Raw genomic sequence first — 12054 nt, 5'->3', positions numbered from 1 at the left:
TCACATCCCTTCCATTTGGTCCAGAGCGTGGGGATACAGCAGTTGCTCCTCCATTGATGCTGATAAGGGAGACTTGCAGAGATGCTGAAGCAGATCTGGGGGAACCTGTGGCCCTCCAACTGGAGCTGATGCAAGCTGGAGTCCAACCACAGCTGGAGGGCCGCATGTTCCCTAGCCCTGCTCTACAGTCCACCTCCACTTGGCCATGCCACTGAAAGGGAGCAATAACGATTCCGCCCTTGAAAACAGCCGCACTTCGTATTTCTAAAGCACTTTTCCTAGGCCCTCGAACGTGTTTTAGCCGTTATTCCTACAACAGCCTTGAGAAGATAGGCCTGCACTGTCATCCCCATGCTATAGACTGGGGAAGGGGTGTCTGTGACACAGAGAGTAAAATGGTTTGTTTAAAGCCAGCCAGCGCAATGCTAACTGAGCTGAGATTTCAGCTAGGGACCTTCCAGCTGAGAGTTCATTTGTAGGAGCACAAGGAGTTACCTTATACCGAGTCAGACTACTGGTCCATTGTATTGTCTACACTGACTGGCAGCAGCTCTCCAGACAGGAGACATTCCCAGCCCTACCAGGAGATGCTGTGGACAGAACCCAGGACCTTCTGCATGCTGGACAGATGCTCTTCTAGCGAGCTATGGTCTTGTTGCTATGGTGTGAACAGAACCAGTGGAGTCCATTCTCCTCGCAAGTATATTGAAGGAATGGGCAGGTGGCATCTCATCACCTTGTGCATTCTCAAGGCAAGCAGCAGCTTTTGCAGCTGCCTTCCACGTTCTCTGCTTCCATTTCATCTGGGGGGTAATTCTGTCTCTTGGAGGGCAGTTAAGGGATCCGCTCAGGATATAAACACTGGCATTTTTGCGCTCCGAAAACCGGGAAGCTGAACAGTAAATATACCTCCCTTCTCTCCCAAGATAGCTTGCTTATCCTTCAGTTGCAGATGCGGTGATAACCCATCCAGATTTTGGCACTGATCTAGAATTCATCTCCCTTTCTCCCGTTTTAAATGGAATTTGGAGCCACCAGTCGTTTTTACTACCGATGGTTTGGTTCCTATAAAAGCAGGGTTTGTGGCTTTAAGGCCGCCTCTCACTGATCAGGATGGTATAAAGCATTCCCAAAACAGCCGCTGCCATGACCGGAACCCATGTCTCGGGTCACAGCGACACTAAACTACACTTCCCAGGATTCTCTGGGGAAAGCCATGTGCCTTAAATACACTTTCAACGTATTAGGTGGCTGTGATCATAGTCAGGTGCATCAATTTCAATGGGTCTACTCAGAGTATGAATAACATTTGATACAACACAACGGGGCTTACATTCCAGTAAATATGCACAAGGCTCTGCTGTAAGTCTAAAAAGCCAAACACAGAAGCATCTACTTTTAGAGTCACCTGTCAAAGAGAGGAAGAACTGTCCACCCCAGCTGGGATTGTTCGTTGAGCTCGATGTTCTGGCCAGAACGTGGCGCTACTGTGCCTGCTCTTTGTCCACTCGGATCTGGGGTGTAAATAGCATCCAAGCCGTATATCTGGACTAGCAGAACGCTGTGATCATCAAGATAAGGATGCAAAACCTACAATAAGGCAGAGGAAATTTAGACGCACAGCAAAGAGCCTATACAAGATCCAAGGAATATGTTAAAAGACTGAACACAATGGCAGGAGAATGTGGGAAGCCAAGAGGGGTTTCAGAAATATAAAATTCCAAGCATCTCATTTCATCCCCCCCCCCCAGAAGAAATATTTAACAGGCTTCTTAACTGAAAGGTTGAAGACAGGCATAAGCAATTAAACAAAGTTTGCAGCAGGTTCTTCAGGCTGGTTGCCATTCCAGTTTGTAACTCACTTTGCATTGGATCAGCAACAAATGTTGCCTCTTCCCCCCCGTCAGGCAGGCCGTCTCCTGTAAACAGGGCCTTCTTGGTAGTGGCGCCCGCCCTGTGGAACACCTTCCCATCAGATGTCAAAGAAATAAACAACTATCTGACTTTTAGAAGACATCTGAAGGCAGCCCTGTTTAGGGAAGCTTTTAATATTTGATGAATTATTGTATTTTAATATTTTGCTGGAAGCCACCCAGAGTGGCTGGGGAAACCCAGCCAGATGGGCAGGGTATAAATAAATAAATAATAATAATTTTGCTTTTTTGACAGCAGGTGTGTGCTTATTGGTTTATACATTCAGCTATCCCTCTCGTGGTTTAAAAAAGAGCCTCTGGAGGCAAAATAATAGTAAGAAAAGCCTGCATTATTTAAAAAAAAAACGATTACATTGCTCTAAGGACATGTCGGGTGGCTGTCAGTGCTGTCACAGGCACTAGCCAATCAGCACCCTTAGCCAGTACTAGCCAATCAGCACCTTCTGCAGTCAATCCCAGCCAAGTGGCACCCTTGACCTTCAGCAGTTGACTTTAAAATCTGCAGAACTGTTTTTTTCAGAACTGGCCCCTAGAGAAGAATTTGGAATGAGCAAGATGACGGCACTTCCAAACCAGCCCCACGGCTCTAAGAATGTCATGATCCTCTAATTCTAAGCTCCATAGCTGGATGTTGAGGCATGTCTTGAATAGGGAAAATGAATCTCAAGTCAAAAGGGAAAAAAATATTAACAATTCCGAAAAGCAAATATAAAATATTCCCTGTCCTGGGGTAATAGTGAGACTTAAGAAGATCAGCATCCTTGCAGTATAAGAACATCAGCTGAAGATTATGATTGGGTTATGGTGCGATATTTTATTTTCATTTGAGGTGAAGAGAGGGGAGAGGAGGGATCTGACTGATACAGCACATTCCCAGAGTTGCTAAATGCACAAAGAGATACTTTAAACCGCCTCTTCATATCATCACTTCACAGCTAAATCTGTGTAAGGCAACTGATGGGCAATTTGATTCTCCTGCGTTGAAGGGAGCAGTTCTCAGCAGTTAACCAAGATTTCATTTCTGTGCACAACAGATGTTTGGATGTTTCAGGAGAATCGTAAATAGCAGGAACTGTGCAGTACATTTCAGAAAGCTGATCTCAGTTTAAACGCTCATTTTGCGAACGTGGGGTTTTTTTGGGGGTTCCTGTGGGAAAATGTCTGGAGGAACTTTTCCTTGGCCACGAGTTCATATAAAAATGCTAGGCTTCTGAAGTGCGCAGACTAAAAGGACTACCTAACAAAGAGGGGTGTCAGGGAATTCTAACGAAACCGAAAACTGCCAATGTTCGCTTTCTCATCCCATGTCCAGAACAGAAATGAATCCATCAAATGTGATCAGGATTCGCAGTTGTTGTTGCTGTCATTCCACAAACATTACGTAATTCATTATGTTCTCCCTCCATTTGCAATGTGTTTCCTTTGCAATGAAATTGATTGGGTGAAACAATGTAACGACAACTTAATGATGTGTTTTATGTAATTAGTTGTGTAAATATGCCATTTTGCCAGAGTGGACAGCGAGATGAACAACATCGTTTTGGGAAGAAAATGAACTGCAGCAGAATGGAAACAATGTTGTGTGTAACTAATACATGGAAATGGAACGGAATGGAACACATAAAGACTTGCTGCCCTATTAACAAGCCAGGCTGATGGCTGAACCTGTGGCTGCTTTGTGGCACAATGGACAAAAAATGGAAAAGAATTCATGTAGTACAAGCCAAACGAGCAAGGTAGGGCTAATGACATGTTTGCTAGGCTACAATGAAAAGTAGGCTGGCACCAATCCTTCTGTGATAACGGTGCCAGGCAAAGTCCAATCCCTTTGCCCAGGCATTTATGGGACATTACCCTGTCACAAGAGGGATGCAGGTGGCGCTGTGGGTTAAACCACAGAGCCTAGGATTTGCCGATCAGAAGGTCGGCGGTTCGAATCCCCGCAACAGGGTGAGCTCCCATTGCTCGGTCCCTGCTCCTGCCAACCTAGCAGTTCGAAAGCACGTCAAAGGTAAACGGGGAAGGTAAACGGTGTTTCCATACGCTGCTCTGGTTCGCCAGAAGCGGCTTAGTCATGCTGGCCACATGACCCAGAAGCTGTACGCCGGCTCCCTCGGCCTATAGAGCAAGATGAGCGTGCAACCCCCGAGTCGGTCACGACTGGACCTAATGGTCAGGGGTCCCTTTACCTTTACTTTACCCTGTCACATGGCAGGCGCAGGAGGAAATTATGTACTGTCATATATTTCCTTCTCTATCTAGGAAGAAGTTCTAGACATTGCAAGATCTGTTTTCATTGAAGTCTAGTGGAATCTTCATTTTTTAAAAGGTTCATTAGTTGGGAACAGTAAGGAACGGCAGCTGGGATGATCAGTGAAATAGAACCAATGTAAATCCACAGTCCAGACCACACCAAGCCTTTCCCTTCAGAATCCACTAACTTTTCCTGCCCAGGACATACCTGATGTCCCTTCCATGTGATTTTCGGGGGGGGGGGGCAAATCTGTATTATAATGGGTTTGGCAACATGCGGTCCTTGCTAATGTTACATGTGGCCCTTGGTTAATTTTTCCTGTGGGCTGCAAGGATGGGGAAAACAGGGAAAGGGCTTGGGGGAGACGGAGAGAGAGAACGTGCACAGAGGTGCCTTGCTCACTTCTGGCTCTGTTCACTGTCAGAATGTGCTACTCAACAGCCTTCCTGGCCCCTAAGCACCCCAAGAGATCGCAGCCCTCAACAGAACAGGCTCCCCACCTCTGATCTATATTCATTTCAGACAGCTAGCCAGCCAAACGAGACGAAAGGGCTTCTTCCTTCGGAAAAACTGCTTAATCCAACTGAAATGCTGGCATCAAATAGCAGGCCCCAAACCTTGGAGAGCCCGTGGCAGTCAAGAGTCATTTCCCAGCAATGTCAGGCTTAGATGTCACTTCGCACATATAGTGAAAGCACATATAGTGAAAGCAAGCAGACAGTGGAGGCTGGTCCATTAGGATGAATGGGGCAGTCCCTCACCAAGCTCAGTCTGCCTTCACCTGCCAACCTTCTGACTTACACTCAGTGACTATACCAGGCATAGGCAAACTCGGCCCTCCAGATGTTTTGGGACTTCCTCCTCCTTAATGACAGCCCTGTCTTTGTATAACTCAGCAGGGAGGAAGAGGGTGGGGACAAAACTGGAATTAGTTAGTTTTGCCTGTCATTGGCTCTGGCGCCACCTACTGTTCGGCTCCCTGCCTTCCACCCTACCAGTCCCAATGGGCATCTGCCACTACTGCAAGATGGCAGTTCGGTGACTCCATACCACAGATGGATCAATCCACTTGGGCGATCTCTGCAGGCTTGAAAAATCAAGTTGTTGCACCAGGAATGTTTCTTCTCCTCCCCAGCGTTGAGGCAGCTCAGGCAACTGCATGCTTGCAGCCCCCTTAAGGATTCTGGCCAGTGCATTCACATAGCAACCATCAGCTAAAAGGGGAAGAAAACATAGATCAGTAAAAATTATACATATTTAAGGGTTTGCTCACAAAAATAACTGGGAAAGGCCTTTCTACCTACAACTATACATTGTACAGAGCAGGGAAATGAACATGCGCTGCTCACCTTACTCCTTTGGGATCTCTGTTACCTCTTATGCTCCCCTAAGTGCAAGAGCAAGAGTGAGCTGAATGGAATTTCTCCCCCATCCCCAGTTCAGAGAGAGGCCACTGCTTTCCCTGTTGATGGACAGTCTCTTCTATGTGTTAAAGAAAGAACTGATGCCTGTCTATTGTCATCATTACAGACATCATTTTTATTGACATAACATTTGTGTATATATATTCTGTATTTCTGTAACATTTGTTTCAGTTGTTTTAGTTTTCTGTTCACCACTTAGAGATATTTTATATATATATAATATATATGTATAATATGGTGTATTAAGTGGCATAGAAATGATATAAATGAATAAATAAAAACAAATATATGAGCAAGATTTCTCTCACTCATAAAATGAAGATAACCATCTTTCTCCCAACAACCAGAGCCTTCAAGACGCCACTTTCTTCTCCCCATAGAGACTGTGTATGTCTTTATCTAAGCAACAAAGAGTTTGGCTGACACATGTCTTATATGGGCGAAGCTGCAAGAAACGCCTGAAATAATCAACCTAATTTCTATCGTTGTCAGAGATTGTAAAGAAGAAGAAGCAATAAATCCCTCTATTTAGTTCAGGCATGAGTGCTGCTGCTTATGTAGCCAAAAAGGCACCACCCATGCCACTGCTGCTGTTTATTACTGCTGTAGACCAATAAAAACACCACCCAGGCTTGAAGGAACCCCACAGTTGGCGAAACTATGAAAAAAGAATTAGAATAACACCCTTAAAATGTTTGTGTGGGGGGAGAAACAGCCCAATGAGCATGCTCAGTGGATAGTGAATGCTATTGGAGGAAGAAAAATGAGAAAACCAGAATAGAAAGGGAATCAAATGGAATGGAATATCAAGGAGGCAGAACGGTGAACAGGAACACTCAACACTGCAAAATTTTGCTGCAGGGTCCACTAGTATTTATTTATTTTATTTGCTTATTATGCTTGCATCCTGCCTTTCTGCCATGGGACTCAAGCTGGGCGTAGATAGAGAACTGGCCTGCTTAGCTTCAACTGGATTGCTGCATCACAAATCTTCAGGCCAAACTCTGAAATTGCTTAGTACACCTTCAGGGAGGGAAACACAAATAATGTTCTTTCAGCTACCTTTAAGCCCAAACGCTTGCTTGATTCGGACATGGACTCCAGCTTCCTGCCGATAACGGACCGCACGATGTATGTCGATGCACTTCAGAGGATGCTGTGGTGACAAATGTCCTCTCTCGCTTAACTTTTCTACACACCAGGCTTTCAGCTGATCGGGCAGTACTGCATGAAACAAGGAATTAGGATATGGGAAGCAGTAGCAGCACCAGGGGGATGAGACCACTTGGGAATGCTTAAGATTAGGATCTCGGAGAATTCTGCCAGAAACAGAAACGGGAGCAGAAATTCCCACAATGCGCAAACCACACAAGAGAATGTGAATGGTATTTGTTGCCTGCAAACATCATGGAAATCTTCTGCGTGGAATTTTTTAACGTTTACCTTGCACTGAAATGCACTGGAGTGAATTATGAAACGGCTTTTGGCCACAGCAGATAGCAAGATGAACAACATGGGTTTTTGCAGAAGCTGAACTGTAGCAGAATGGAAACAGCACTGATTGCGATGAACACAGGGCGGAAACAGCCTCCTCCTCCTCTCACATCCCAACTTAGAATACCCCAAGAGTGGGGAAGCACTGTGGACCTCCGAAAATGCTGGACTACAACTCCCATCAGCCCCCACTAGCATCGCCAATGGCCAGCAAATATGTGAGTTGGGAGTGAGTCCACAGCATCTGGAGCAAACCAGGTTCCTTGCACTAGCGTCTGCTGTGTTTCAGATGCACTAGTGTTATTCAAGGTGCACTCTCAAGGTGCACTCTCAAGACAACAAGCGACTGAAATAAGCTTTAGTGTACGAAGAGGAAGTTTTTGTGATCTAGCCAACCATTTCCATACCTCTGCTTTGCTCCTTGTTCATTAACTGCAGTGCCATGTCCAGCACAAGGTTTGGGAAGCTGCTGTCCTTCTGAAAGCTTGAGATGATCTCCAGCTCTGAACTGTTGGGTTTTGCTCCGTCAGTGAAATAGTATCCTGCCAAGTAACTTGGGGGAGGCACTGGAACCTAAAGGGAAGAAAAATAAGAACACAGGCCTATAATCTAGAAGACAGGGCACAAAAGGGAAAAGGGATGAGGACGGCAGAGGAAAACAAACCAACTCCAGCCTCAACTTCTTAAGATTAAAGTAAAGGTAAAGGGACCCCTGACCATTAGGTCCAGTCGTGACCGACTCTGGGGTTGCGGCGCTCATCTCGCTTTATTAGCCAAGGGAGCCAGTGTACAGCTTCCGGGTCATGTGGCCAGCAGGACTAAGCCGCTTCTGGTGAACCAGAGCAGCACACGGAAACACCGTTTACCTTCCCACTGGAGCAGTACCTATTTATCTACTTGCAGTTGGACGTGCTTTCGAACTGCTAGGTTGGCAGGAGCAGGGACCGAGCAACGGGAGCTCACCCCGTCGCGGGGATTTGAACCGCCGACCTTTTGATTGGCAAGTCCTAGGCTCTGTGGTTTAATTCACAGTGCCACCCGCGTCACAAGGTTATTATAAATAGCTTGAACTGAGACAGTTCATGGAAACAAGAAGGCCAAATGAAGTTGATCTCTCAGCACAGAGCTGTCTTTAAGGAGCTCTGGTTGACGTTATTGATAATGCTGCAAAGGATTGGTAGTTTTTCTATTGATAATTCCTCATAATTGTTATCTGCAGTGAAGTTGAACAAGGCAAGGTCTGGAGAAGGGCTGAACTTGAATAGAAGAACTGCAAATATTTATACAAAAAATAACAAAGAGACTTGCCTGAGCATGTGGTAAGAGTCGAATAAGGAGAGTACAGCAAGGAATAACTGTATGGTGATTCAGCGAAGACGGGGTAAGAGGTGAGGGTCCATCTTCCAGCAAGCCAGCTCTCAGTTTCAGTTGAAACCCTCCCACATTTAATTCTCCTTCAGCATTAAAGATGTGGATGACACAGCTTCCTACAGTCATCCACAAAGGGGCAAGTTATTATTTGATTTTAAAAACACAAATGTCTCCTAATCCAGACCTTGCTAGATTCCCATCTGCCTTAGCTGGCATGCCTAACTTATTCATTTATTTATTAAATTTCATATACTACCTGATTGTAAACAAACAAGCAAACCTCAAAGCGGTTCACAAAAAGAACAACACAATAAATGAATCAGTGAGAACAGTTAAAAACAACTATTTAACATTTTTTTTAACAAGTTAAAACCAATGATAGGGTAAAAAGACCAGATTGAAACACATGGCAACCTACATGTCTGGATAGGCCTGCCTAATCAAAAATGTTTTTAGTAAAGGTAAAGGGACCCCTGACCACTAGGTCTAGTCGTGAACGACTCTAGGGTTGTGGCGCTCATCTTGCTTTACTGGCCGAGGGAGCCGGCGTACAGCTTCCAGGTCATGTGGCCAGCATGACTAAGCAGCTTCTGGTGAACCAGAGCACTGCACGGAAACGCCGTTTACCTTCCCGCCGGAGTGGCACCTATTTATCTACTTGCACTTTGGCGTGCTTTCGAACTGCTAGGTTGGCAGGAGCAGGGACCAAGCAACAAGGGCTCACCCCGTCGCAGGGATTTGAACCGCCGACCTTCTGATCGGCAAGTCCTAGGCTCTGTGGTTTAACCCACAGCGCCACCCGTGTCCCCCCCCCAAAAAGAGAACAGCCTGATGTCAATAGGTAGGGCGTTCCAAAGAACCATTGCTGCCACACACAAAAATAATTTTTGTGCAAACGGGGAACGAGTATTGTTTAGCACCCTTAGCAGTGCCAGGTCCACAGATCAAAGTGGATGAGAGGGCATATATGGGTGTTAAAGTGACAGGAGTTGTAGCTCAACAACATCTGGAAGGCCCCAGGTTCAGGAAGCAGGCTGGCCTGAGTCATCTCTCGGTCCCCAGAATCGGCGGGTCCACTCTTGTGGGGATCAGTGTGCTCCATCTTGTTGGCATTCTAGTATTTTATGTCTTGCTCATTCTTCCTTTTTTAAAAAACCCCCAAAGAAACCTGCTGCTGTATCCTAGACTGATGGTTTCAATTACTTCTTCCACACAACGGCCTTGAAAAATGCTTCTCTTCTTGATCAGTAAACTGGATGATGACTCCCTCTATCACGTATTCCCTAGCCGGAGTGCCTTGTTTATGTGCCTAAGTTAAAACTGCATTTGCCATCTGCCAGTCCAATTTGTGTCTAAAACGATTCCAACTCCTTTCCCCCCCACCCCATCCAATGGCAAAGTAAAAATGTGGAATCGCAGATCTGCGACGCTTTCACATTCAAATGTTCATCTGCAGTTCGCTGCCCGGGACGTTTGGGCTGAGCCTGTTGCAGATGAATGGCTTAAAAATACCAACAGCAACGCGATGTAATGTTCTCCCACGTGTGAGGCAAACTGGACTCCTCTAAGATCTCAGCAGCTGCCGGAGACGGAATCTATTACGTAATTATTTATTTAACTAACAGCGCTTAGACATCACTTAATAATAATAAAATTGCCTAAACGGTTCGTATTTGCTAGAAAACGCCGATAAAAATCAACAGACTTCCTAAACAAGCAGGCATAATAAAAATATGAGAAGAGATCAAATCAATAGCTTTAAAAACATACATGATGAAATTAAATGTCTGGGCAGCCTTGCCTAAGCAAAAGAGGTTTTTATCAGGCGCTGAAAAACAGTACAGTGGTGTTACCGGCCTAATATCAATAGGCAGGGAGTTCTACGCTAACGGGTTGCCACACTAAGAGGCTGATTCCTCACAAATGCAGAACATTATACAGTGCTTGAAGAAATGCCAGTTCAGCAGACTGACGTGGCTGAACGATCACATGTGGGGTAAGGCTATTCTTCAAGCAAACTGGTCTGAGGCAGTGGTGGCGAACCTTTTAGAGACCGAGTGCCCAAACTGCAACCCAAAACCCTCCTATTTATCGCAAAGTGCCAACACGGCAATTTATGCCCCCGTGTATAAGACGCCCCCTATTTTGGGGGACTCAAATTTAAGAGAATGGGGAGAGATGGCCTAGAGGAGAGGGTAGAGCAAAGTTGTTCAGCTTCTATCCACAGCCTACAGAAAATCACTAACCCCACTGAGAAACGTTGAATCGCTTGCATCATTGCAACCAATATGCGCCTGCCAGCTCACCAACAGCAGACTGCCAGCTGCTTGGCGGGCACGCAACTCCCCCAAACACCACTGCGGGCGGCGCGTGCTCTAGGGAGAGTTTCCCACATGCACTGGCGTGGGGGGGGAGTGGCTTGAAACTTTGCCTGCTGCGTGTGCCCACAGAGAGGGTTTGGAGTGCCCACTCTGGTATGTGTGCCATAGGTTCACCACCACTGGTCTACAGGATGTCAGGTGGGCATTCTGTGCTGCTACTGAGCTCTTGCCAAAAGAGGGAGTGCCAGTGATTTCAGCCCACCAATAAGGAAGCTTCTTAACAGCAATAGGCTAGGGCAAGTCAGGTGATACTCCCTGCTCTCAATAAAAGTTTGCGGATTGGTTCACTCACTGGCCGCAGCGCCTAGGATTTTTCTCCTTCTCGTACTGTCTACACATGAGCTAGATCTGTAAAGAAGTGACTCAGCTACAACTCTCCATCCTCAAGCAAATGCTGTCAGGAGTAAATGCAATGTTTCGGAAATGGATAAATATTTTTGAAGTGGGGGAATGGCTTCTAGGTCCCGTTACCTAGTAGAACGAGGTCTCCAGAATCCATGTCAACTGTATGAACTTGAAACAGAAGCCAAGTGTTGATATCCATCCCACTTGAAATGTCTCCATCTATTGCTGCTCGGTACTGGAATTCTGGATTTCGAGACGGGCTCTCGAGAACAGGAAATGCTACAAAAGGGTGCAGACTGCTGAAGCCCGTATTCCTGAAATGACCTGTTACCTAATGAGGTAGAGAACATTAATTTATATATTATGTCACATATGCACACATACAATCTCTACAGAGTTGTAGAGTCATCTCTGTCCCAGACCTTTTTTGTTCTGTGTTCTTGGGGCAAAAAGCAATATTGACTTCCTACACCTCCATGAATTTCCCATTGATTTATGCTTCCTTCTAGCCTAAATCAGACACTGAGGGGAGTCCAGTTGCCCTTTCCTCCCCACTCTCATGTTTCAATGCAAAGTCGTCACGAAGGTAGAACAGCATCACGTGCACGATAATAAATAATATACCCAAAATTCAGCCACGTATCATTTACAGATAAGTGTGTTTTTCTGTACGCAGAAGGCACTATGAGAAAAAATGTCCCCATAGATTCCAACTTGTACAGTGGTACCTCAGGTTAAGAACTTAATTCGTTCCGGAGGTCCGTTGTTAAACTGAAACTGTTCTTAACCTGAAACACCACTTTAGCTAATGGGGCCTTCCACTACCGCTGCGCCACTGGAGCACAATTTCT

The 12054-nt window shown here is 45.7% G+C and overlaps 1 protein-coding gene across 13 annotated transcripts in view; it reads right to left on the bottom strand.

Moving 5' to 3' along the window:
* Positions 1–12054, bottom strand: part of LOC310749992 (uncharacterized protein) — a 66186-nt gene that overhangs the window by 17152 nt on the left and 36980 nt on the right. For 12 of the 13 annotated variants that reach the window (XM_083587438.1, XM_083587437.1, XM_083587430.1 and 9 more), the window contains 6 exons: positions 11330–11534; positions 8415–8593; positions 7514–7679; positions 6675–6836; positions 5239–5402; positions 1409–1590 (listed from right to left, as the gene is read on the bottom strand). In XM_083587438.1, coding sequence (XP_083443564.1) covers positions 1409–1590; positions 5239–5402; positions 6675–6836; positions 7514–7679; positions 8415–8593; positions 11330–11534 — 1058 coding nt within the window. Of the gene's footprint in view, positions 1–1408; positions 1591–5238; positions 5403–5537; positions 5671–6674; positions 6837–7513; positions 7680–8414; positions 8594–11329; positions 11535–12054 lie in introns of those variants that run through there. The other variant, XM_083587441.1, reaches the window with a different exon arrangement.

The sequence above is a fragment of the Podarcis filfolensis genome (genome assembly GCF_964270895.1).
Source record: "Podarcis filfolensis genome assembly, chromosome: 15".
Classification (NCBI taxonomy): domain Eukaryota; kingdom Metazoa; phylum Chordata; class Lepidosauria; order Squamata; family Lacertidae; genus Podarcis; species Podarcis filfolensis.
This window is presented reverse-complemented; position numbering and strand designations above follow the sequence as displayed.